The following is a 27,666-nucleotide window of genomic DNA, read 5'->3' as shown; positions in this document are numbered from 1 at the left end:
TGGTCTCTGCTGGAGGATCTGGGTCTGTCCACGGTGGACTGGTCTCTGCTGGAGGATCTGGGTCTGTCCACGGTGGATTGGTCTCTGCTGGACGATCTGGGTCTGTCCACGGTGGATTGGTCTCTGCTGGACGATCTGGGTCTGTCCACGGTGGACCGGTCTCTGCTGGAGGATCTGGGTCTGTCCATGGTGGACTGGTCTCTGCTGGAGGATCTGGGTCTGTCCACGGTGGACTGGTCTCTGCTGGAGGATCTGGGTCTGTCCATGGTGGACTGGTCTCTGCTGGAGGATCTGGGTCTGTCCACGGTGGACTGGTCTCTGCTGGAGGATCTGGGTCTGTCCACGGTGGATTGGTCTCTGCTGGACGATCTGGGTCTGTCCACGGTGGACCGGTCTCTGCTGGAGGATCTGGGTCTGTCCATGGTGGACTGGTCTCTGCTGGAGGATCTGGGTCTGTCCACGGTGGACTGGTCTCTGCTGGAGGATCTGGGTCTGTCCACGGTGGATTGGTCTCTGCTGGACGATCTGGGTCTGTCCACGGTGGACCGGTCTCTGCTGGAGGATCTGGGTCTGTCCATGGTGGACTGGTCTCTGCTGGAGGATCTGGGTCTGTCCACGGTGGACTGGTCTCTGCTGGAGGATCTGGGTCTGTCCACGGTGGACCGGTCTCTGTTGGAGGATCTGGGTCTGTCCACGGTGGACCGGTCGCTGCTGGAGGATCTGGGTCTGTCCACGGTGGACCGGTCTCTGCTGGAGGATCTGGGTCTGTCCACGGTGGACCGGTCTCTGCTGGAGGATCTGGGTCTGTCCACGGTGGACCGGTCTCTGCTGGACGATCTGGGTCTGTCCACGGTGGACCGGTCTCTGCTGGAGGATCTGGGTCTGTCCACGGTGGACCGGTCTCTGCTGGACGATCTGGGTCTGTCCACAGTGGACCGGTCTCTGCTGGAGGACCTGGGTCTGTCCACGGTGGGCCGGTCTCTGCTGGAGGATCTGGGTCTGTCCACGGTGGACCGGTCTCTGCTGGAGGATCTGGGTCTGTCCACGGTGGACCGATCTCTGCTGGACGATCTGGGTCTGTCCACGGTGGACCGGTCTCTGCTGGAGGACCTGGGTCTGTCCACGGTGGACCGGTCTCTGCTGGAGGATCTGGGTCTGTCCACGGTGGACCGGTCTCTGCTGGACGATCTGGGTCTGTCCACGGTGGACCGGTCTCTGCTGGAGGATCTGTGTCACCGATGAAAAGCATTAAGAATAACTACATGCATCACTGACTGACTCGTTTACTGATGGAGGTCATATAGAGGATCAGGATTACATTGAGACTGTCATAGTTAAAAGTTCTTCATATTAATTTGAAAGTTTCGTTTTTTTACCCTTGACCCTTTGAAAATTGATTATATTATGGATGTCTTTGGGCCACATTGGGAAAAATTCATATTTCTGCATAATTTATTCAATTCATTTTAATGTAAACAAGCATTTTCTTTCACAGTTTAGCACCAAAATCATCAATACTACAATCAAACAGACCAGATGGTTTGTCCCTTTCATTTCCATCCTGTCTGCAGTAATAAATAAGAAACAATACATACAATAACAATACAAAACAATACATACATGTTATGTTTACATGAAATGGACACATGGCCTTTTACAGACAGGATAAAATGGGGCCCGAGAGCCCCAGGATAATCTGTCTCAGACACTTGATTCTTTGTACGTAGCCAGCATGTATGTAATGCTTGTGTCAAGCTATCCAGTGGGCCAGAAAAAGATGTCTCAATACTTACGTATGTCAACAGCAGAATGCCTAAAATACCAGGATGTTCGTCTACATCGGGTCACATTTTGAAGTATGCCAGCCAGAAAGCTTCTCCAGCTATTCTGACCCACAATCATCTGTTCTACATCGATATGAGCAACAGGGTCAAAGTTCAAGATGCAATGTTGTGAGAAATGAGTTTGTTCCAGTTGAATGCATACTGCATGCAAATGTGTTTCCTCTGTAAGCTGCAGTATGTACTGAAGGTAAAGAGAAGAAGATGTGATTTGGAAGTCAGCCACTGACTGCTGCTCACACAAGCAGGTCCGTACAGCACGCTGCCCTCTAGCAGTACTGTGTGGATATCATCGTATATGTTGTGCTTTTCTTCTCAGGCTAAAGGGCATTTGGGCGTTATCTCACGACCGATCATGTGGACATCATTTTACACCGTAATCACTATATTCAGGTGTCTGCTTCTCATAACTTAAAAATGTTTAAAGGTAGCTGTATACATTATATTATATGTTACAAAACCAAAATCCTAAATATTCTGGACTGATACATGAGGAGAAATTCCAGGAAATGATTCAGGTCAAAACATTTGGTCCATGAGGGCTTTTAAAAAACAGCAAAACCTGTAAGCTGCCATGGCAGCAGACACTTGTTCTCACCTTTCGGTCATTATTGACATTAATTACAATTTAAACTACTTTGCTACAGCAGTTTGGGGAAACCACCACCTTGCTGATTGGTACTAAAAGTCTGAAGATAAACCCATGACCCCACCCTCCCCACACACACACACACACACACACACACACACACACACACACACGCACACACACACTCACTTCATCAATCTCTATTAATTTCAACAACATTGTGATGAATCAAAAGCCCAACGTGCACAAGTGTCTTCTTCAGGGGCCGAGCAAGAAGTCTAAGTTACAAACATGTTGACACATAACAAGGCATCCTGTAATAGAATGACGTCACTGGTGATCAAACATCATGTATCACCTGCAGTAACGTGTCACCTGTGTGTGCTTTACATGTCATGGCGCCATCTTGTGGTTGAAATATAAAACACAACAAGTTGTCTCCAAACTAACTAGTAAGAGTTGAACTTAACATGTGAGGATTCATCTCAAGTCTCACATGTTGGTGGACTCACACATGAAGAAGCTGCTGAACGCTTTGCCCTCCTACATACAAGACACACTGACATGCTGCTGAAGAGCAGAGCTCTCATTGTTGATGAGAAGGATTTACTAGTAACCAGAGATGTGGATTCATTCTGCTCCTCATGAGGATGCTGTGAATGCTTTCACATACTTGCTGTCCATTGATGTGAACCAAATGTTGTCTGAGATTTACTTTAATCTTGATGAGTCTTTTTTTAATGGATTGTATTTAACACAATAACCAGTGTGGTCATTACATCACAGTTTGGGGCTGACATGTTGATGATATTTGTCTTGAGTTCAGTGGTGAGTTAGAAAAGCTGGAAGAATTAAAAATGTATTTGAAAAGTTTGACACCAACTCTCCCTTTTGACACAAATTTCACTTCTGGATCAATCAACTTCTTACATGGTAAATGAATCAAAAATGCTGAAAAAACTACAAACGAGTATTCCCACTAAACCCACTGACAGGAACACTCTGATGACTGCAGGCAGTTTGAATCCTAGACCACTGAAAGAAGCTCTTCCTAAGAATTGAGAGAGACTTTGATATAACATCAGAGGATCTTTAAAAATAAGAGTTCCAAACAGACAAGTTTCCTTCTCAATAGCCTGATTGTTCTTACAACAAGATCAGAGAAGTATTCAGAATCTTTACTGAAACCAGCCAGAAAGAAAAACATCTTAAAGACTTCAGATTTGGTCTCACAGGTGTCAAGTTAATGCAGGAGACACATGCGATGAGATTCTCCTATGCCTTGTTATGAAGCTTTATAGATACATTATAATATGTTAAGATTGTGCTTATAAAGCATTATGACCTTCATATAATGGGTTATAGAATTATTTATTTATACATTATTAAATATTATTCCGGTTGACTGACAGGCTTTTATTGATGGCTTATTAGAAATTGAGACACTCAAGACGGTTTATTAATGACTACTAACATTTCTAAGTGCAGACATGATGATTTATTATTTGTATTGAGAAACATTTTAACCAATAAATAATCATTTATCAGAAAGTAAAAAGTAAGTAAATATATCTGCTGGCAAACTGAAGTTAAACGCATAAAGAAACTGACTATGATCTCTAATATGAACATGTCTCTTTTATGTGAACTCTTGTGGACACGAACGGCTGTTGATGGCAGAGGTTGATGGCTGCAGGCTGCAGGTGTCTGTAAGGATCTTCAGATGGAGGCAGCGCTGATGGTTGTTGATGGAGGCTGTATGTGGAGATTAAGATGGCAGCTGTCTGTAAGGATCTTCAGATGGAGGCAGCGCTGATGGTTGTTGATGGAGGCTGTATGTGGAGATTAAGATGGCAGCTGTCTGCCAGCACCTGCAGGTTACTGGCAGAGGCTAGGTGTACTCTCTGGAGGGTTTACACTGTGAACTGTGTCAATATGAGGATCTAAATGTGTCACCTGCTCGTCCCTGCAGCATGGACACTGTCTGCGTGCCGAGACTCTCCTTCCTCTCTGGTTGTCCTGCAGGTGTACGGGAACATCACACTGCAACGACACACATGTTAGAATGAGGCTTCACTAGTGCAGTCAAAGAAACTTCTGGCATTAGATAAAGTGAATAACAACATTTATTGTCACAAACATAATGAGCCTATCAGTCCATTCAACCCTTGAAAGAGTCCTTTCATCCTCCAGCATCTGGACTATTCAGGAACCTACTCCAGGATCCTGTTTGTGGACTTCAGCTCTGCCTTTAACACCATCATCCCGTCTCTGCTGCATGACAAGCTCTCCCAGCTGCACGTACCTGCAAGTGGATCACAGACTCCAGGACTTGTTCGCTTCAAGGACCCTGAAGCGAGCAAGAGAGATTGTAGCTGACCCCTCTCACCCTGGACACAAACTATTCGTGCCCCTTCATCTGGCAGGAGGCTGCGGTCCATCAGGACCAAGACCTCACACCACAAGAGCAGTCCCAATGTCCCCCCTTACGGACTCACGGACTTTGAGGCGCGCTCCGCGAAGTCTGTGAGGGTTTAGGGATGTCCCACTGTCAAATCGTCAAGTGTTTGAGGCTGTCTTGTAGACATTTTGAGCACTTTATGAACCCTTACCGTAAGTCAGCATGGTATGCTGACTTAGCCAAGGGAATTACCCACAAATCATTGCAATGTGACGTTAAACATTGGGTAACCAGTGGACGCATGGAGACGTAAAAAAAAGGTAAACAAACAGGACGGCTCACGAGTGTTCAGCCTGGAGTATTACATTGACTCAGAAACATCAAGGGTTAAAAATAGAACAAAAAATAAACATGAAATCAGAGAATATTGATTTAGTTGTTCATCAAATATTTGATTTTGTCATTGAAGCTGTTTTGACAAAAACGAGTAAATAGATGATATGAATGATCTCTCATCTTGTGAGGAAAGAGCTTGGAAGACTTTCAAATCAGGGAGTACGAAGTATAAAATAAATACTCACAGTCTCTCACTCAACCACTTACCAGGTGACTTCAGTCAGTCGTTCAGGGTTCAGGGTTTGAGGGTTTAGGGGGGACATTGGGATTTGGCCAGAGAGAAAGATAAGAAAGATAAGAAACACACGCACACCCCCACACACGCGCACACACACGCACACACACATACAAATCAGGAAACAGAACCCTCAATCACAAAGATTCAAACTTGTCAAGACAGTTCACATCCAGCCTTTAGAAACCCCAGTTCCGCTGGCTTCTCAAACGTTGTTAAATAGTTACAGTACTTTGCATTATTAGCCGCACTCAAGTGATGTCATAAGGTGTTTCCCATCATATTTATTAAAGTAAAAATTCAAATCTATTGCGATACTTTGATGAAAAATGTCCCTAAAAGTCCCAGCTGTGTCCTTCTACTTTGTTTCTTTTGGTCGAGTTGTTTTAGCCTTGTGCGTGTCCATATTGTACATGTTTGTGATGCTTGCTACTGTGTGCATATAGTCATCATACACAATGTGTAATGGTAAAAACATTTAATTAAAAAATAAATAAACGGGAGTTAGCTAAAGTTGTCTGCGTAGCGCCGTTGTATAAATCACAAAACAAAACATCTCACCATTTTTTCTTCGTCAAAGTCATATCCATTGACAATTATGATGTGATTTATTTTTCTAGATAATTATTATTGTCTCTTAACTGACAAAGCAGTGCTTTGAGCCTTCGTTGCGTGAAATGAACTGCGGAAGTACGCAGCAGTGAACTCTCTTGTGTTCCTCTGTACGTCATGACGTCATGTGTTCCTTCCTCTCTCCGGACAGACTCACAACCTGTGCCATGGCTCCGTGAAACAACACATGGCAGCAAGCAGCCATGGACCAAAAACAAAACAACTCACCCAAAAAACTGACGATGCTTGAATAGCACCCTTACTTGGTTTCTTTCGAAATTATTTCAACTCCTGCAATATTCGCAGCTACAAGCCGGCTGTCAGTCACTGTCGGGTTTGAGGCGCACTGACTGCAACCCACGTCGGTTTCATTTCCTCCGGTATTTCGCTTCCAGGTTTTCCTCTACCAGACACTCAACATGGGTGTCCAGGGTTTCCAAGAGTACATTGAAAAGCACTTTCCCAGCGCTGTGGTGCCGGTGGACCTCCAGAAGCTTGCCCGCGGGAGTGTTGTTGTAGGCGGCCAGCAGAGACCACCTCACAGTCCGCTGAGACTGCTGGTGGACGCCGAGAACTGCCTCCACCGGCTCTACGGAGGCTTCTACACCGACTGGGTCAGCGGCGGCCAGTGGAACCACATGCTGGGCTACCTGGCCGCCCTCTCCAAGGCCTGCTTCCACGGCAACATTGAGCTCCTGGTGTGCTTCAATGGCGCCCTGGAGAAAGGCCGCCTTCACGAGTGGGTCAAGCGGCAGGTGAACGAGAGGCAGACCGCCCAGCAGATCATCAGCCACGTCCAGAACAAGGGCACCCCGCCACCCAAAGTCTGGTTCCTTCCTCCCGTGTGCATGGCCCACTGCATCCGACTGGCGCTCCTCAGGTTCCGCGTCGGGGTGAGTGATAACTCGGCCTGGCGACGCCTGTTGAGCGGAGCCGCTCTGGACCGCAGCCGACGTACGTTAGCCGGCTTTCTTGTTAGCCTGCTAGCTTACCCACCATGTCATCAGTGCCAACTTCACCCATGATAAGAGCAGTTTCCAGCCCCGGCGCTGTGAATCAGTGTGCCGCTATGAAGTGTTAGCAGTGGAGTCGGTGGCCTGCGTTTGAACACATTTAGTGACCTTACCTCAGACTGAGTGCAGGGGATCAACACTGTAATGGGTTTGATCATTAATCACAGGCCAGGAAACTACTGACTCACTGACCTGTACCAGTGTCAGAGAGCCAGAAGGGGAGTTTCAAGAAAGAGCAAGTCCACCTAATCATGTTAGTAAAACGGCAGATTAATTGACAGCCCCTAAATGTTAGCTATGCAGGAACACTACAAAATACAGGAATTCCTATTTGTAGTGTATTACCTCTATAGAACAGTAACGCTGCCTCTCTTTCTGCACAGAGCATTATAGAGCTGTTATCACACACCTTTGCACAGTTTGCATGGGACGAGATCGGGGATGCTCCTGTTTATTTTGAGGTTTAATCATCTTCAGGCCCAATTCTTGTCGTGGCCACTCCTCAGGTTGTCCAGAGCATGGAGGACCACCACCTGGAAGTGATGGCCTTGTGCAGGGAGAGCGGCTTCCATGGCCTGGTGGCCTACGACTCGGACTACGCCCTGTGCAACATCCCGTGCTACTTTAGCGCCCACGCCCTCAAGCTGAGCCGCAACGGCAAGAGCCTCACCACCAGCCGGTACCTGATGCACGAGGTGGCCCGACAGCTCGATCTCAACCCAAACCGCTTTGTCCTTTTCGCATCGCTTCTAGGTTGGTGTGACACTGCTGGAAGGAATATACATGGAGGTGCTAGTTTAATATCAGGCTGACTAACACAACTATGCTGCTGCATGTTTTTTCTAGGAAACCACATACTGCCTGATGAAGACTTGGCTGCCTTTCACTGGAGCTTACTCGGACCAGAGCATCCATTAGCATCTTTGAAGGTAAAGATTTGAATGGGTATTTCCCTATTCATCATCACTGGGCTGGTCATCTGTGTTACTGTACTGTGAGCTTTGTAAGTGAATGACAGTAACAGTGGGACAGTGTTTCAGCCAGGCGGCAACCTCTCGGTTCTGAAGAGTGAAGCCTATGCAGAAGAGCCTGAAACTTGCATTCTGTCTAATGTCCATCAGGGGGCGACTCCTCTGGTTGGATAGAAGTCTATGAGAAAATTACTCTACTTCTCTCTTGATTTATTACCTCAGTAAACATTGTAAAGATGAGTTTATGGTTATATATACAATATTCACAGAAGTAATATAGCATCAAATATCCATTGTCTATGTAAAGATATAGTGGAGTAATGTGTTATCTGAGCAGAGAATGATGTCACTCTCCCTTTGAGTCTGTTGTAATCTGAACTCTGTGCTTTGTTTACATAGCTGTGACTGTTGGTGCATGTGAGTGTGCCCTACTGACTATAGTTAATGGCCGCCGCTCTGCACTGCATCCAAATGACGGCTCATTGTTTGCATTGTTAGCGCCGTAAGCACCATTAGCTGCTAGCCACCAGCTCAGCCCCCACCTCGTTGAGAGCCGTGTGGAGACAAAGATGTGCTCTAAACTTCAAATTGAGCACCCTTAAATAAGATGTAGGTTATAGGCTTTCCTGCGGTGGCCATGAGAGCTGCTTTGGGGAACAACTCAATCAGTCTGAAAAACATTAAATCACGGATCGTCTTCATCAGGGTATAGAGTGTAATGAAGACAGTTGTTCAAATTGAAAAACTCATCAAGGTCAACTTATTTAGTTTTAAACAATTTGCTTTTCATTTTTGTCATTGAACGTCACTTGACAACACTGAAAGTAACTATAGCCAGCTAACATAATGTTACTCTCTTTTACAATTCCATGTGTAGCTGGACAGATTATTTGTATTGGCAGGCTAATAAGAAGCATGAGGCTAATGCCAGATGCTAATGGCAAATCCATTAGCATCCAATGTTGCAGTAGAGAAGCATAAAGAACTCATCTAATATTACTGCGCATTACCAAAGATAATTTGATTCACAGCCAAGAAATATGCGGTTGTCAACATAAACAAATTGCAGTCTGCAAAATGTGTTGGTCCAAAATTCCAGACACACTAATGGCATTACATATGAGGAAAAGTGCATTAGGACTTGTTTAGTTCTAGAAACAAAACAAAAAGGACTTGGGACTTTACTTGAAACTTGCCAATCTTGACTTGTGACTTGGAACATCATGCTGTATTGAAGAAGACTTGAAACTAGAGAGTGAGACCATAAACTCATGTTTACAATGTTTACTGTAATAAATCAAGAGAGAAGTAGAGCCATTTTCTCATAGACTTCTATACAACCAGAGGAGTCGCCCCCTGATGGACATTAGAGAGAATGCAGCTTTATGACAATTCCTCACTGGATTCACTCGGCAGGACAGGATCTTGCCGCCTGGTAACATCTAGCAGAATCCCTCTTTTTGTTTTTGTGGGGTTTTTTTGTTGTCATTTTTGTCCATAACTCAAGAATTCATATGCAAATTACGACAGTTTCACACAAATGTCTCTTGATGGGATAATATGCTGAAGTGATTTTGGACAGACGTGGATGTGAACTGCAGCTAATTCTAGTTCTCCCTGTAAGACTTGAGTGGTCTACCTGTGATGGTTCCTCAGGTGCGTGCCCACCAGCTGGTGCTCCCACCCTGCGATGTTGTAATCAAGGCTGTGGCCGACTACGTCCGCAACATCCCGGACATCGCCGACCTGGAGGCCGTTGCTAAGGAAATCTTCAAGCATTCCCAGGTATGAGAGGTAGCCGATGAGGCGCTGGCGTTTGGACGGGTGGATAAAATGCGGGCCGATCGCACACTTGTTGTCAAATGAATATTCACGATCAAACGGGTTTTTGGTCGCAGGATCCCACTGAAACATTCGTAACGAGCTGAATATAGATTTATAGTCTTACAGCGCTGCAGAGTTATGTAACACAATGAGAAAGAAAAGATCAACGCAAGGTTGGAAATCTTTTTTTCTTTTTTATTTGACATATTTTATCTGCTGTGAAACTTAATTGTTATACTTCAAAGCGCGTGTGACTCAAGTGTGAGTCCTGCCCTTTACTTTAGTTCTCTGGCCTCGCTTCATAATATACACTGTTTGGTATGAAATATAAATTCAACAATCTACAATAGAAGGTTTGTTTTTTTATTTTTTTCAGTAACAGCATTTTTGCACCTGCCAGAAATGTTCTGATCCCACTGTTCAGGATAGAGTCGTGCATTATACCACAGTCACCGTTTCCTCTTCTCATTTTTGTTTTCTGTTTCGCAGCACATTGTCCTAAAAACAGTTTCGACAACACATCCTGTAAATGTAGTTAGTGTGCCCTGGAATAGAAGGAGCAAAAGTGAATCACCAGCAGACATGAGAACAGGGAGCGGTTGTGTACCGACTGATGTGAGGGTCATTTGGTTGAAGGATTGAAGAAGCAAAGTTTCTATTTGATCATAAAACATTCAGAGCACTTCTGCTTTTTAAGCAATCCAAAACCCCAAAAAGAGGATTTGAATAGACAGAAACAGAAAATAGCAACTCTGTCCATAAGTTAAATGTGCAATGTGTGTGTTGACATTCAAACAGTGAACAAACATTATCACCAGAATGTGAAGCGATTACAGTGTTGACTTTTGAGATATGTACTGAAACGAGCATGCTTAGCAGCCTCCTGTCCTGTTCTACCACTGGCGCGATAGTGAGTGTCTGCAGCATGTGGCCACACATTACACCTTCTTAAGTAAGCGTTAAAGGAGAAGTTTTCTTCTTCTGTGGTGTCCTCCGTCTCCTGCGTGTGTTCATCTGATCTCCTGTTTTTCTTTTAGTCGTGCACCGATGACAAAGTCCTCCGCTTCAACAAGGCAGTGGAGTACTACTCAGTGGCCAGCAGCCCCCCCCACCCCCCTCCACAGCTAGGTGGGTCTCTGTCTAATGATGCCGCACGGCCCTGAATTGTGTTGCAGGTGTTTGTTTCTATGCAGAGTAGCTGTCAGATTTGGTCTTTGTTGACCTGGCTAGTACAGGAGTAAGATGAATGATTGATCAGAAACGGATACATCAGATACCTGCTTCATCCCATTCAAACTGACATCGAGATGGAATGGAGCACAATTTTCAGATCACAAAAGCTATGAGTTATTTATTTTTTCACGCATCAGTAAAGTCTCCACGCTGCAGCAGGAACACTTAACAACACTTAACCACCAGAGCTAGAGACAGAGGCTGTCTGCACTCTAGTAAAAGAGTGAAACTGACACTGACTGGAGATCAGTAAGACTCATGTCACACCAGGCCTGGTGTTCTTTTTACACATTTAAGTCATGATGATTTGATTACACGTTAATAAATTGTAACATTCCACTGTGAGTAAAGATGTTTTACGTTTCAGCAGCTCATTAAAGATTCATGTTATTCATCTCATGTCTCCATAATGAGTGGTTTATATGTTGACTGACTCCAGTGTTGTGTTGGTGAAACTACAGAATGATGTGTTTCGTGAATAATACAGAAGATAATGAAATATCATACTTGTTGCTCTAAAAACCAGCCCACTGAGATCATTTAGTCATATCGCTCCGTCCTGAATCGTTTACAGCTTTCTTACTTTGTTAACTGTGGCTGCAGACTGTTGAAGTGCTTGACATTTAAAAGAAGCTGATTATTGATGCTAATCTGTTCTTGTGCGTGTTTGGAGGAGCTCAGCCTCGACACAGAGCAGAGGTTCATTTATTTAAATGAACATTTTATTTTTCCTTTTAAATTGACCCCCACATTTTTTTAAATCCCAAACTCCAGAAAGGTCCTTTTCCTCTTGAGTCTGTCTGCTGACATGTTTCCTGTGTGTCTGTGTCACAGTCGGACCTAAACCAATGGGAGTCTCCGCTGCAGGGCCGCTTCCAAAAATGCTCCCCATTCCACACGTGCCTCTGCCCGTGAAACCCGGGGTAAGACTGTGACACGCACTGAGCTCAACGATTCCGATCCCGCAGGTAGTTCGGCTTCACGAGAACGTGTGCTCCACGTTTCAGGTCCAGCACCCGGACCCTGTGGTGGAGCGCGGCCTGGCTCCGGACCCTGTGGAGAAGGGCCCCCCGCGGCAGAACGGCTTCGGCGACATTCCTCCCGACGGGAAGCACACGCCGCTGTATGAGAGGTCGTCTCCCATCAACCCCCACGACCACGCCGCTCTCTTCAACGCCTCCTCGTTCTCCGAGGAGGACGAGGAGGAGAGCTCGGCCACAAATACCAAGTCAGTCGGACGCAACACTTTCCTCTCTGTTCCTGAAACTCTTCAGCTGTTCAGGCTTCACACACTCTATTGTGTTTGTCATGAGCACTTTCACACAGAAAGCTAATGTTTGGATCTGAATACACAAGGAACACCACTGGGAAGACACATAATGATATAAAAGCTAGAAATGACAATGGACCCGTCCTGTTCAGACCAAAGGCGTCGTGGATATTTCACCTTGCGTTGTGAATATTCTCCCTCTGCAGCCAATAGGAGTGCTCTTACCTGAAGCACATTTAGTTTGTAACTTTGGATGCAATCACTCCGCGCAAAAACATCTGTCACACCTTCATGCTAGTAGCAGCTAATGTAGCCTGCAGCAGAGGTCTGGTAAACGCACTTCTTTCTAACTCCACACCTCCAGATTTAGTTTTTACTTTTCAAGCGTGTAGTCTTCTAAATGCTCTTTTTGTTTTTCGCGGAGCAAGTTGCTGTTGCCCTCCTCCCTTCCTCATTTGAAATAATGTGCTACACAACATTTGAAATCCGTAACAGGTTGTTCTAATGTTACAGTCACAACAAACCCCGACTCTGCTCTAAACATCTTCTGCTCGAGCCTGATGGGGTGGAGGGTGGTGCGTGTACCCACCTGTGTTTAGCACGTTTGAATCATTCCCCTGCCTGCTGTGGATGGAGATGAGGCCACTGTCTCTTTAATGTTGGATGTCAGAATGAGTGGATGTTCTCTTGTCTTTTTAGATTTTAGACAAAGGTAGATCTCTACAGAACAGCTGCTTCACATCCAGCAGTTCTTTTCAAATGAAAGACTGTCTAATCTTCTCTGTGGATATGAAACGGTGGCACTGATCATGTTTGCTGTGTCTTCAGTCATGTTAGTGCTCATAGGGGAGGATGGGAGAGAAACGGACCAGAGGGCGACCCGGGGGACCTGACTGACGTGAGTGGAGCGTCAGGAACACTGATTACAAGTGTCACCAGGCGACAGAGGTGACATCACTGTGTCCCCTCTGTCCTCAGGCCGGCCTCTGCGTGACCCCCGCTGCGGGTCTCCGCGGCCTGAGAGCCCAGATCCCCTCGCTGCTCTCCATGCCCACCAGGAACCACATGGACATCACCATCCCGGCCCTCCCCGCCGTGGCCCCCGAGGTCCTGCGGGTGGCCGAGCACAGACACCAGAAGGGCCTCATGTACCCCTACATCTACCACGCTCTGACCAAGGTCAGGGGGCTCAGACTCTGGTCTCACTCCGATTCATGTTTTGGGTTTGAAGCTGCTCGTAGCTTTTATTTTGTAGCACTGGTCTGTTTGTATTCAACTAAAGGAACGGGCAACCAGAGAAAGTATTGACCTTTCTAGTCAAATCGCTGCTCCACGTACACAGACGTTGTGCAGCGTTTAGGTAACGGTGTTTCTTTGCAGGGAGAGATCAAGCTGTCTGTCGCCATCGAAGATGAAGCCAACAAAGACCTGCCTCCAGCGGTGCAGCTGTTTCGGCCCATCCGCCAGTATGTTTACGGGGTCCTCTTCAGCCTGGCCGAGGCCAGGAAGACGGCCGAGAGGCTCGCCGTGAGGAACCACTGCCCCCCCCAATGTGAGTGCTGCAGTATCGAGGTTTCTGAGCCTGTATTTCTAATATGGAAACATGTCTGTCATAATTTCCAAACTATGACTTCAAATGATGTGACCAACAGTCCATCAACTCAAGATATTCAGTTTACAATGATATAAACCAACAACAAGCAGCACATCCTCGTTTCAGCTCGACATACGATCAGTAATTCATTCTGAAAATTGTTTCTATTTGATTTGATGTTGATCAACTAATTGACTTTTTAGTGCGGCTCAAATTTTTTAATGTTAATAGAATTATTATATTTAAAGTTCAAGAAGATCCATTGTTCAAATTCTATATTTTTAAGTATAATAACTTATACATTATGTTTCCAAAGTAATTATTAATCATGATCATTTAATGCTATCATGATCATGATCTTAACATTGACCGTAATAATGGCGACAATGATTTTTGCCATAATGGAGCGTTCCTGCCTGATCTCTTGTTATCCCCCCAGATCCACATGTCATGGTCAAAGAGTGGGCCGCCTACAAAGGCAAGTCTCCCCACACTCCAGAGCTGGTGGAGGCGCTGCCCTTCAGGGAGTGGACCTGTCCCAACCTCAACAAGCTGTGGTTGGGGAAGGCCGTGGAGGACAAGAACCGCAGGATGAGAGCTTTCCTGGCCTGCATGCGCTCCGACACGCCGGCCATGCTGAACCCCGCCAGCGTCCCCACGCCCCTCTTGGTGCTCTGCTGTGTGCTGCGGTGAGTAGACGGACCAAGTGCGTCTGTTTCACTGTTCCGGTGTGAAGTAATATGGAAGGGAGCGAGGCGTTCTGAACACAGTCCTTTGGTATTTGTAACGCTGTTAACCTTCTGTGTTTTGCTTTAGGTTTATGTTACATTGGCCAGGAGTAAGAATTTTGCATCGTAACGAACTTGACGCTTTCCTAGCCCAAGCACTTTCTCCTAAACTTTACGAGCCTGACCAGCTGCAGGATCTGAAGGTGATTGTGTAGCGTTTATTGTATGGGGAGTGTCTGAGAAACGCAGCGTCATGAAAGTCCTGTCGGTAATAAGCCGTCCTGTCAACGGCTTCCAATTGGTCTGTATGTATTTAACAGCTGTAACTGTCAGGTAGGCCGCGGTCGCTTTAGAATTACAAAATAATGGGTGATTTTAGTGTGAAGCATCAGTAGGAAAATGTGTTTATCACTAAATTAGCAGAACTTTGTTATCGGTGATTCTTCAATCAATACTGCAGGAAGGAATATAAATATCTGAAATAATAACGGAGGCTTTTATTGTGAAAAATTCATAGGAAATTAAGTGTGTTTGTCCACCGTTTTACAGCCGCTCCTTTGAGCCTCTGATCAGGCAGGTCTCATTTCACGTGTGAAAACAGCTGCGGTCCGATCCGGCACATCGGATCTCAAAAGTCGCGTTGAACACACAAACGTAACCACGGCCTCATTTGGAGAATTGTCCGACTCCTGTTGGAGTTCATGTCGTTCTGATTCTCTGGACACTCCTCATATTCTGCAGACTATAAACAACCTCCTCGGGCAAAACAAAGTTTTGTTCGAGCACGTTGTTCCTGAAGCCGTAGCTTTTTCGCTAAAGAGATGCTCCGAGTGACTCGGAGGGGTTCTCGTGTCACGTGTGGATGGTTCATCAACTCCCATGTCTCAGACAGAGCTCCCTTCTATTTGACCCTCTTGTTAATGTAAACCATCCACGCGAGTTGTGCGCTTTGGTCCCTGTGGTCTGTCTGTGTGCATCTCTGTCGGCGTGTCTGCTCTACGCTGTGCCAGAGCGTCCAGGTTGTGCACCGCTGTGTTTGGGCAGCCGGGAGTGAATGGGCTGCTTTCGCTTGCTCTGTGCTTTGCACTCTGTCAATGCTCAGTTGGGCTGTTAGAGGAACATACTGGGTTTATTTTTTTTCCTTTCATCTGGAAAGTTCACATGTGGATGTTTCTCCTCTCCAGATCGACAACCTGGACCCTCGAGGAGTGCAGCTGGCCGCTCTGTTCATGAGCGGAGTGGACATGGCCCTGTTCGCCAACGACGCGTGCGGACAGCCTATTATTTGGGAGCACTGCTGTCCCTGGATGTACTTTGACGGCAAGCTGCTGCAGAGTAAACTCATCAGGGCCAACCGGGAGAAGGCCCAGCTCATTGACCTCTGTGATGGTCAGGTAACTTCATCCCCACCGCCCACAAGTCAGCAGAACGTGCTCCGACCAAAGGCCTCGGTGTGAGGGCACCGTGTCTGCACAGCCACAGTAGAACTGCCTTTATCAGAGAGCTGGAGAGACAAAACACCTTTTACATCATTTATCATCATTTCATTCAGTCACGTGAGGCTGATCATTCCGGAGTGTCGGGTTTGATGAGTTACATCATTTCGATTTAACCTGAATGGAGCCTAATCAATAAATTCAAGAGAAACCATAACCATATTCTGGGTTATTTAATAATGACGTCAGTCACAATTTCAAAACATACAGATGCAAATAAATCATAAAGAAGACAAACGCATTCGGTAGAAATCGGTCCTGCGCTTATAAACAGGACACAGAACACAGTATAAATCCCACAGTCTGTGTATAAATACCACAGACTGTGTATAAATCCCACAGACTGTGTATAAATACCACAGTCTGTGTATAAATACCACAGACTGTGTATAAATACCACAGACTGTGTATAAATACTCAATGCAGTTTGTTGAAGATGTAACCGACTACATAAAGATAAAACTCCTCCACTCTGGCAGTGATGATATCTGTGTGTCTTTATTAGTTATTAGGATTATTAGTTACTATTATTAAGTACAGTGATCATGTGAACTGACACAAACTTATCAAAAGTCTCTCCAGCTGTTACAGCTGATCCAGCTGGTTATCAGTTATGATCACATCTGTGATCAGCTGATCCGCCATCATCACAAACAGACGTAGCTTCACGTGACACTTCAGAGGAAAGGACGTATCATTTATCAAAACATATTTCCTCGTTTCCTCTCTCCTAGCAGGGTTTCCTTGCGTCTCTCCATGCATCCCTGGTGGGAGGGACGAGGATGCAAGGAAAGGATGCAAGTGAGGGAAACAAGGATGCAATTAAGAGACTTGGGATGAACCCTATGTTTGTTTCTGGAACAAAATTAGATGCTGGTGTTAGCAAGCGTTAGTCATGATGCTAATGCTAACGCTAGCACTAGCCATTAGAAACGGACATATTTGATTATTTTTTGCAGTGGCCTTTCTTAAATGAGCAGTGCCGACTATATTCTGTTCTATCTGATCCGGTTGTCTTTGCTTCAGTGGCTCACGTTCTTCATAAACAAACAAAATACAATATATATTTTCTTAAAAAAAAAAAGGTCAGATATTTGCTGAAGTACAGGTACTATAGTGGTACACAAGGAGTTGCGTAGCCAGAAAGTTAAAAGACAAAACCGAGCTTTTCCTAAAGCAGCTATCTTTTGATACTTTGTTTGTTGCATTAAATCCAAAGAGGCAGAAACAAGAAAACGAGTCGGAGAGTCAAAATGTGAAAATACGACTCGTTTTCTTGTTTGGAAACGTGCCAGCAAAAAGGCGAGGTAGAAGATTGCCCGCTGATGAAGTTAATAATGCCGGGTCATATTCAAACAGCCAGCGTTCCAAACGTTTTGTGCATTCAGCTCGTCTGTTACGCCTCCATGATACACACTCAGTATCCACTCAGTCGTCACCAAGCACATGAATCATCTTTACACCAGTACAACAAGTGCGCGTGTCGCATGGTAAACAAGGCTTACTGCCGTAATGATTTGATCAAACAACTATGACTGTTCTGGAACATCAGGTCCTCTCTGGCAGTAAAGCACACAGCAGTCTGTTAACCCTCTGAGAGCCGCAGCATCATCTCCAACGAGCCTATTCATTCACTTTTGGGGTCGGCTGCAGTTTTTGGCACTTCCGCGTTGGCTTCACTCGTCAGCACTTGGCCGCTTGACTGGAACTACATGACACTCAACTTGTGATGCTCAAACTGGCCAAAGGAATGCATTTGAAAAACTCTGTTGTGCAACGACAAAGGTGAAAAAGAAACCTGTATGAAACCGCCAACACAACAGGTTGCCTCCATTTTTACAAACTTGGTTTTTGGTGTGGACGCCACTGGGTTATATTTTGGAGAAGCATGAAGCAAGAACACTGGGCACAACAAGAATTAATTCTCCCTTGTTAATGGCCGTAGTTTCTGGGTATCTGAAGTCATCCAAATGTTGACAGTAGAGATTAACAAGTGTTGGTTTGTTTCCCTTCAGGTTATGCTGGCTGCCAAGGTGGAGAAGATGCGTCAGAGCATCCTGGAAGGTCTCAACTTCACTCGGCCACCTCATCCTCCTCCGTTCCCCCCACCGCCACCTCTACCTCACGGGATGCCTTTCTTCCCCCCCGCGGGCTTCTTCTACCCGCTGCCCCCTCAGGGGAGAGGCAGAGTGGTGCCTGGTGAGTACAGTGAGCTCGACCAGGTACCGAGACGTGAACTAAACCGGTGAGGATGTCGCAGCACCTGACACCCCTGCTCAGAATGATTGTTTTTTCCTCCCTCCTACAAGGACTCGAAGATATGTCATCGCAGGGCGGGAAGCTGGAGATAGCCGGCACTGTGGTGGGCCAGTGGGCTGGAAGTCGACGCCCCCGAGGAAGAGGAGGCTACCCCGTGCAGGTGGTGTCTGTCGGTGGACCAAACAGAGGGTAGGCACAGAACGAAGGCGAGACGTACCGTGTGAAAATTGTTTTTGTAAACCATGTGGACCCGTTTCTGTCTTCTGCAGTCGTCCCAGAGGAGTGATTTCCACGCCCGTCATCGGGACGTTCGGTCGGGGAGGCAGGTACCACGCTCGGGTCTTCAGGAGTCAGATAGCTTACCTGGTGAGTGAGGGATGAGTCACACAGATCAGGACTGTCTTGATGTATTTCACAGCTTGTCACTGGATGCATTGGGTTTCAGTTTGGAGTAGATTGTTTGTTCACTAAGCAGAGAGATGATCCGCGGTTTAAAAAAATGTTTTCTTGTTGCATGTCATCATTACGAAGACCGATTGGGCTTCATGCTTGTCTACGAGCAGCTTATGTTTTCCCATCAACACTAAATTAAGCCCCTTTCAGAGACGCACTTCTTTACATAAATGTGACGGCAACTTAACATGCCGGTCTCCAGAAAAGAGCACTCAGTCGATCTCTCACCTCCCAAACAAAGAAGAGTTTATTCTCACTTAAGATGGCAGCGAAGACTACACAGATTTATTCATCTCGCATTGTGCCTTACTTTAGTGGATCATAACAGACATGGAATAAATCTGCAGATTCTCCGGGTCAAAATGAGACCAAAATCTGTTTTTGAGCTAGACTTAGGTATAGCTTGTTTCTAGCATAAACTGTATATAAGAAGTGGACACAGTCACCATGGCCCATTGGTTTGTGGACTTTGAATTTGAAGCTTCAAGTTTGGCATTTTGGCCATCGCCAATTAAACTTTTGGCAAAATTTTAAAACCACACTGTGAAAGAGTTAAAGTTGTAAGACACAAACACAGACAACTCCCACACCAGACAACCCGTGGTGGAGACCTGTTATCACAAGTAGCCCCGCCCTAAAGCATACCCTGCTTTATGGTCTATTTGACTCTAAATGAGCACCATGCTGCATCGACGAAGACTTGAGATTGAGACCATAAACTCATGTTTACAATGTTTACTGAGGTAATAAATCAAGAGAGAAGTAGTCATTTTCTCATACACTTCTATACTCATAGACTTCTATACAATCAGAGGAGTCGCCCCCTGGTGGACATTAGAGAGAATGCAGCTTTAAGGCACTTCTACATTGGCTTCACTTTTCAGACCTGCCTCTTGGTTTTCCAAAATTATTTTTGCTACTGAAGCAGTTGTGTGATACCTTGCTGCCGCTAATCGCCGGTTAAGAGGAGTGACGAGTCAGCAGTCAATGATGGTATAAAACAGTCAATAATACAAGTTTTTCAAAAAATAAAATGTTTTATCACTGCAACCACAAGAGGACCATGTGCATAGAGTCACATGGTCCTGGCGGAGATGGTAAATGCATTCATGAATAAGTTATTTTACATAACTTTGAATCAACGAAATGAATTATTGCACTTTTAAACGCAACATTCAATATTCAACAAACCAGGAAATGCAGTAGATGAGCTGATTTAAAGTTGTTGAGATTGATTTTTAACTCTACTAATCATCAGCCTGCCTCCTCATATTTCATTCGACAGCACGGAATGTGTTGTCATTCTATCATGGAATAGACGGGAGTTAATAGTGTAGCATTGTTAGCTTCCTTAGCGCCTGTTAGTGACCTTAGAACACATCTTTTTCCTTGATATCACTACTTTGCTCTGTTCAGTTCTCCCAAATATCACTGGAGCATTGTGGCTGTTTCTATAACGGCCCTGTCTAGTCTGAACAAAGCCATCACACACATGGATGTGCAACCACCGCAGTCTGAGAAACATGAAGCAGCAATAAGACAATGGAAGACATCTGCCGTTGTAAATGAATAACCTCACTCTGCAAATATGAAATCCATAGACGCTGTTGATGTTCATGTGTGAAAGATCACGTAAGTGTCTGAAATCTTTAGGAATTATCATCAATGCCCTTTTCTAATGTCAAAGCAGTCTCACCAAAAGTTGTGCTCCGGACCAAATTCGTTTGACCCAACTTGTGCAGGCCCTGCTGGACTGGAGGGTGCTTAGTGACCCTCAACACCAAGTCACCTTAAAGGAATACTTCACCCACAGAATGACCGTTGTCAATCACTCGCCCCGTGTTGCCTTCAATTCGTGAAGAAAACTTCTCGCATTTCAAACACTTCTGCATAAACACAGGGTTCCCACGGTACCTGGAAAACATGGAATTTATTTTTTCATTTTCCAGCTTTGGAAAAGTCATGGAAACTGAGCAAAAGTTAACACTTACATGGAAATTGAAACAGTTGTCCTGGAAAATTTTATTGGATGATGTGTAAAATAGTAATAAAATGAAACTATTGAGCACAGAATTAAGATGAGTTTATAAAAACCCTTTACATGTGAACAGCTTTTACTGAAGATAGAAATGGATGATCCCATGTTGTAGAGCAGGGATTCCCAAAGTGGGGTGCGCGAGAGGAAAAATGTAATGGTGGTCTAATGGTGCAGTCCTGTCTCCTAAAAATTATGTTCCCCCAAAACTAAAATGCATTCTCAATTACGTTTGACTAAAAACGTATTTTCTCCCTGATTATGTTTGTGTTTGACGTATTACAAATACTCCCGGATTTTACACGCGGGCCTTTGTGGAGGTATTGTCGCCACGTAATGTTTGTGGAAGCCTGAGTCTGCTCCACAGAGAGGAAGGCCGGAGCACATGGCCCGCTGCTGTTTACAGTGGACACGCTGCGAAAATAACTCTACCAAAACTGGTTTACAATTAAAAGGAATTTAATCCCACTGATGCAAGTACGATTATACAGTGAAGTACACTACTTCTATGAAATATTACAATATTAACCCACTTTGGAAAAAACTCTTTCCTGGTCCCATGAGACACATCCGTCCCTGGAACCCACACTAAGAGAGAGAGAGAGAAAAACACTTCCTATTCCCACCCTCATATCCGTCCGAAACTCCTCCCCTTCTGTCTATCCCAATTCCTATTTGCTAACTTCCGTCTATTTCCAAATTTCCAATATCTCACCGGATGTGTTTTAGAAGTCCATCTGGGCCTTATCAGGTCCGTCAGAATCATTAAACACTTTTATTATAACTTCTAAACACACAGTTCTACGCTCAAATTTCCTACATGTTGCTGGATGAGCGCGTTTCTGCCGGAGACAGGCGGCGTGTTGTGGTCGTATTCTGACCGCGTAATAGGGAGAAGGAGACGCGGTGGTGGTGTTAAAATGTTGATTAGAAACGTATTTGTAATACGTCAATGTAATAAGTCAAACACAAACGTAATCAGGGAGAAAATAGGTTTTTGGTCAAACGTAATTGAGAATGCATTTTAGTTTTGGGGGAACGTCATTTTTAGGAGACAGTCGGTGCAGTGAGGTTCTGGCTGTCTGGGTCTACAAAACACGTTTGTTGTTCATCTACAGCTTGTTGCTTTATTTCATGCATTGATATTATCAATAAGACATAATCTCTAAGCATTTACAATGTAGACTTGACTGGCACATCTTTCAAATCAAGTAAGTAGTCAGGTGTCCTAGGGGGTTGTGTGTGTGAGGGGGGGGGGGGCGCGGATGGGGGCGGAAAGCTTCAGGGGCCTATAGATCATCACTTAATATGGTACCTGGAAAATCAGGAGGTAGCATGGACATTTTTTTCAAGGCAAGCGTGGGAACCCTGAAACAGTCTCCCAAGTGTTTTAAATAGTAATGTTTTAGTGAAGTTGTGCATGTTTGGGAAGCACAGAGCACACGGCTGGATGAATGACTTTGATTCTACCGCACAAGTTGCGTGAGAGTTTGTAAGCGTGTGTAGTGGGGGTGTAACGGTTCACAGAATTCTCAGCATGGTTCATTACGATACAGTGGTGCCATGGTTGGGTACGGTTTAATACAGCAAAAAAGCAGAAATGCCATCATAAAGTATGTTCTTTGTTTACTTTGAATAATGGGGGATGAATTTGTGTACAGGAAGCGGCAGCAACTCCTGTTTTGTCTTTAACGCGTGGGCTGCTGTTGTGCTTCAGTGAAAGAAGGTCACTCTCTCGGCTCTGGAGGCCGGAGAGCCGCTGCACTGCCGCTGCTTTCTGAGATGAAGACATCGGCCTCTTTGTGTCGTTAGTCAGCTAGCTTTGTGTAGTCCGTGACGTCCAGCCATCAGTTGGCAGAGCAACAGCGAGAGCTCGAACATTTGATGTTCTGTTGGGGATTTAGTTTTATTTTACAAAGCAGGAATTATGGTCTGGAGAAATGGGCTGGTGAATGAGTCGTGTCACAGGGCTCCATAGCATGAAGCATCTTCATTCAGCCTGGTTTCCGACTACAGAGGAGCGTCTCATATCCGCGGCTGTAAATATACCTTTAGCCCGGTTTGAATCGGTAGGGAGCAGCTACCTAAACGCTGCGGGGAGAGTTAGTAGCGCGTGTGCTGCTGTTGGTTTTCCTGCTAGGCTAGCTTAGCGTCGTGTGTAGAATTGTTGTTCTTCCGTGGTGGGCGTGTCAGACAGCACGTTGTCTGTTGCGTTGGGTTGCCAGGTTGAGCGCAGTGGCTCCACCGAGAGAACATTATATTTCCCACAATTTAAGCTTCTGCATTTTCCAAATGCACGAGTATTATTCAAACGTGCGTACCGAACCGTGAGCCTCGTACCAACTGCTTCAATACGAATATGTGTATTGTTACACCCCTAGGGTGTATATAAAGGTACTAAATTAGAAATTCAAAGCAACAAATATAGCAGGAAGCAACTATTCGATCCCGACCCACGGCGTTAAGCGTAACGTCCGTGCAGTTTTGAAATGAATGGATTTATTCAGGGATAGGTGAAATATACAGTATATTCCTCAAAAACTGGGGAAATGACCTAGTACCCTTTGCTTTTTTAGCAATGTGAGATAATCATATGATTTGGTCTCAACATGGACTGCATGTGCTTCACAAAGATCAAAATACAGCTGTTGCTCTTTTCACTGTTTAATCACAGGGCAACGACAGAACCCAGAACCATTGTTTGAGCATTCAGTGTAGGACGCGTGGAAGCTAAACGGCCCCTCGGCCGGCCTTTCTTCTGTTTAAAACCCTTTTATTTGACTCATAATTAACGTCTCGTTTGTCACCAGGACTTTCAGCCCACATCTGGAGTTCCTCCACATTGCACATGATTTAAAGAAGAACCCTCGCAGTCGCTGTTGCAGCCCGACCGTCTCTGGCATCAGTTTTTAAATCCTTCCTCCTTTGTCCCACAGAGTAAGCCTGCTCATAAGCCTGCTCATAAGCCTGCTCCTACGTGCGGACACGATGCGGTGAAGGAGCAAAAGAAGCCAGAGGAGAGGGAATCCTCCCCAGCGCCGTGCGGCGGCTCGACCACGGAGAACGGCGTGGAGGACGACGACCAGCCAGACCGGCTGAACGGAGACGAAGAGGAACGCGGGGCCCTCATCCAACCTGAAAGTGCCTTTAGCAGTGACTCCAAGATGCACAATGCTAATCCTCACTTAAATGCACTAAACGTAGATGGCGGCCGCCGCAGAGACGAAGGTCTGGAAGCCGCCATCTTAAAAACAGAAGAGTAAGCCTATTTTTCTAGAGAGGGTGAAGGATGAAAGGTGGAACAGGATTAGGATATCTGCACATTTCGAAAGCCTCCAGTCAATGTACCTTTTCCTGTCAGAAGAAAATATGAAATTCTCAGTAAAACACATGAGATACGTGGCACACTGCTAGTTTTACGGAGTTGGTCACTCCACCGAGATTTTTACATGTTTGCGACAACGATGCTTTTCCTTTTCACTAGAATATTAAAGAAGCTTTCATTTGGAAATGTTTTAGTTCTTCTAGGTCGATCCTCTCCATGGCGCCACGTCGCCGTAGTATCCGTTATCAAGTTTGTGTTGTGTTCGGGTCCAATCGAAGCAACTCAGTCCAGTAGCTCGGATGAGCTCCGTGTAATTTCAGTCATTCAGCAACATTTCTAGACCCTAAAATTTTACAAATTTCCCCCTGGGGATAAATAAAGTACATATCTATCTATCTATCTATCTGTCTAAAAATCCAATGAACAAGACACTCAACTTGGTTCCTTTGAGTATCACAAACCCCTCCTGCATGGTTCACAATGCCAGAGGTGCGTCGTTATTATGCATGTCGTCCTTTTTCTTCCATCTTCACACAGCACCGTGTCTCCATTAGCAGACTAACGGATGGCTGACACCGGAGATGTAAACGGTAATAAAACCAACCACGTTTGATTTGTTCTGACCTTGATGTTATCTACCCACTTGGAAGTAGCGTGTTCACACGATGTTGTTCTCTGTTGTCGTTTTCTGCATTTCTCAAATATCTGTGAGAAAAAACACCAAAAAGAATCTTCTGAAAAGCTTTTGATGAAGATCACCGCGCTCGTGCTTCTAATTCAGACCCAAGCCGTCGAACCAGTAATCCTTTATGAGACTGACTTCAGTGTTGTTTTCACACTTGCACTCCTTCTGCACCAGAATCATCATTTAACATTTTGACTTTGCATCTTTCACAGAAATGCCGCCCTCCCATGCCACATTTTAAATAGGTTACCTTCTATGTAAGTCGATGGGTTTCTTCCTAACTCGTGGATCGTCACAAGAATGAACTGCTGTCGGGTCCGATGGATTATCAATGAGTTGATTGTGGCGTGGTGTGTTTGAATGCTACTTGGCTACAACGCTAAATAAAACTCTATTCTTTTAGGACAAGTTGTTGCTCGTTTGTTTATTTATCCCTCATCATCACACTGCAACAGCATGGAGCCATTAATATTTCACCTTTACTCCCCCGCTCGCCGACTTGACTGCATATTTAAATCGCTGGATTCATTTTTTAAGAGTGAGCAAATCTGCTCCAAATGCAAAACGGCCGAAATTACAAATTGATGGCTTGTAAGGTTGTTGTTTTTTTCCTTGTGGAAATCTGATCCTCTGATCTTAACCAGTTCAGGCAGAAGAAGATAGAATACATCCACTGTGGGATTACAGAGTTCAGCCGATGGTTATACTGTATGATTTTACTGATAACAATGTTGATAAAAGAATCCCAACTATCTTCTTTTCCACCGCATTACTTGTCAGAAAGTGACGTGTCAGCAGGTGAACTTTGACCTGCAGCAATACATATCTGAGAACAATCTATCCACACGCTTCTTCTTTGACTAATCAATTAGTTAATTGAGAAAAAAAAAAATCTATCAAATTGTTTTAATACGGTAATGCCTCTGCAAATCATGCAAAATCATCTGTTGACTCAATTGTAAATATTGTCAAGCCAGAGGTCAGGGTCGGGTTACTTTTATTTGTTCCCGTAGGTAGACTTGGTTTGCAATAGAGGGCGAAGCATCCATCTTGACACACATTACAATCAACAGACAAGACAAACAATTCACTAAATAAAATAAATAAGTACACAATGTGATGTGGGTCGATCATATCATTTTCCATTAATTATAACAGTAATGCCTAGTGCCTATACAGTATGAGACGTATTTATGATACAGATGTTATGAGTCAATGTATCGCGATACTGCAATACTAAGGTGTATTGCAAGTTTTCGAATTTACTTTAGGAAAACTCAAAGAACACCACCGTTACTATAAAATCTGAACGGAATTAGTATTTGCCTAAATCAGTAAAATAAAAAGTGCTTGCAGGATTCTTAAGGTAAACTAATTAAATATACAAAAAATGTAAGCAGACAGTGTAACATATATTTACACAGACTATATATCTTTTTAAGATATTACTAATTAAAATAAGTGTTTATTGAGAATCGATGCGGTATCACAAAACATGTGAATAGCAGAGTACTGAATATTTTATTTATTATTTTGGATATATAAAACATGCATATATACCCTCCGTAAATTTAAAACCAGCCTCATGTGTATAACGTGTGTGATGGATAACCCTCACATTGCTGATCCATGACCTGTTCTGTCAGCGCTAATTAAGACCCCCTCAAAAATGTATTATGTCATATTTGAAATAAATGGCGAAACAATAAAAAGCCTCTGTAATTACATAATGTATTTACTTGTTTATTGATCTAATACATAAAATGGGCTCAATAAGATAAGCCTTTATTGTAATTCACATGTTACAGCAGCACAAAGAGGGAATAAGTACATTTAAATAAGTAAACATTCAAATAACAAACACACACATATATACATGCATATATATATATATATATATATATATATATATATATATATATATATATATATATATATATATATATATATATATATATATATATATATAATTGTAACATAATTAGTATCATTGTTATTGCACTTTTAAAATATCGTTATTTAATTGGATTATTTATTTATCACCTAAACTCAATTGTAATGTATTTGTCCGATGGAGGCTGTGAATAATAAAAAAAAACAATCCGCAGTGTAGATTGATCCGCACATTCATTCATCTGATTTGAGATCCGCTAATTCAAACATGGTCCCTGACGTAACTTTCACATTTTTTTTGTTGTTTTTATTTATTTATTTCGCAGCGCGACATCGAGGCTACATTTTCTGCTGGCTCCTTAATATGACCGCATCGGTGCCGTGCAGTCACCAGGGGGCATGCACATAGTAATAATAATAATAATGCATTTGAGGAAAGCCTGCTATTACGACGAGCCTCCATCGTTCCCACCACACGGCCGTGGAGTGATGGAGATGTGCGGTTAGGCTTCATGTGTCCGGCGGGTCTGCCCCTGGCTTTTTTTTTTCTGGGGAAGATCATATTGGATCATATTGTTTGCAGGACGCGGTTCCTCCTGCAGCCCCCCCAGTCCATCCCGACGTAGTTGTGAATTGAACATGGCGACTGTACCAGTATATTGCATCTGCAGATTACCTTACGACGTGACCCAGTTTATGATCGAGTGCGACAAATGCAAGGACTGGTTCCACGGCAGGTAAGTCCGGGATTGCTCGCCGTGGCGGCGGTGCTGTTTGTTGTGTGTGTGTGGTGGTTTGCATTTGTTTTAAACA

General features: G+C 44.5%; 2 protein-coding genes across 7 annotated transcripts in view; both read left to right on the top strand.

Moving 5' to 3' along the window:
• Nucleotides 1-6,266: 6,266 nt before the first annotated feature.
• Nucleotides 6,267-25,329, top strand: LOC306797610 (constitutive coactivator of PPAR-gamma-like protein 1). Of its 3 annotated transcripts, none has more exons than XM_079296970.1 (18): nt 6,267-6,967; nt 7,594-7,840; nt 7,934-8,016; nt 9,715-9,843; nt 10,920-11,010; nt 11,950-12,038; nt 12,123-12,343; nt 13,214-13,283; nt 13,364-13,564; nt 13,766-13,937; nt 14,419-14,668; nt 14,796-14,817; nt 15,892-16,101; nt 18,219-18,402; nt 18,513-18,651; nt 18,732-18,828; nt 23,887-24,209; nt 25,173-25,329. In XM_079296970.1, the coding sequence occupies exons 1-18, from the start codon at nt 6,494-6,496 to the stop codon at nt 25,219-25,221; spliced, it is 3,051 nt and encodes a 1,016-aa protein (XP_079153096.1). In that variant the 5' UTR covers nt 6,267-6,493; the 3' UTR covers nt 25,222-25,329. The 3 variants fall into 3 exon arrangements, with proteins under 3 accessions (XP_079153096.1, XP_079153094.1, XP_079153095.1); XM_079296968.1 differs by having other exon boundaries at nt 14,796-14,910; XM_079296969.1 differs by having other exon boundaries at nt 14,796-14,910; nt 23,887-25,303.
• Nucleotides 25,330-27,330: 2,001 nt separating this feature from the next.
• Nucleotides 27,331-27,666, top strand: part of phf2 (PHD finger protein 2) — a 32,070-nt gene continuing 31,734 nt past the window's right edge. For all 4 annotated transcript variants that reach the window (XM_079297182.1, XM_079297180.1, XM_079297181.1 and 1 more), the window contains exon 1: nt 27,331-27,590. In XM_079297182.1, coding sequence (XP_079153308.1) covers nt 27,493-27,590 — 98 coding nt within the window. In that variant the 5' untranslated portion in view covers nt 27,331-27,492. The remainder of the gene's footprint in view (nt 27,591-27,666) is intronic.

This window comes from Melanostigma gelatinosum (assembly GCF_949748355.1).
Source record: "Melanostigma gelatinosum genome assembly, chromosome: 3".
Classification (NCBI taxonomy): Eukaryota; Metazoa; Chordata; class Actinopteri; order Perciformes; family Zoarcidae; genus Melanostigma; species Melanostigma gelatinosum.
Note: the sequence above shows the minus strand (reverse complement) of the source record. Positions and strands in the feature narration are given on the sequence as shown.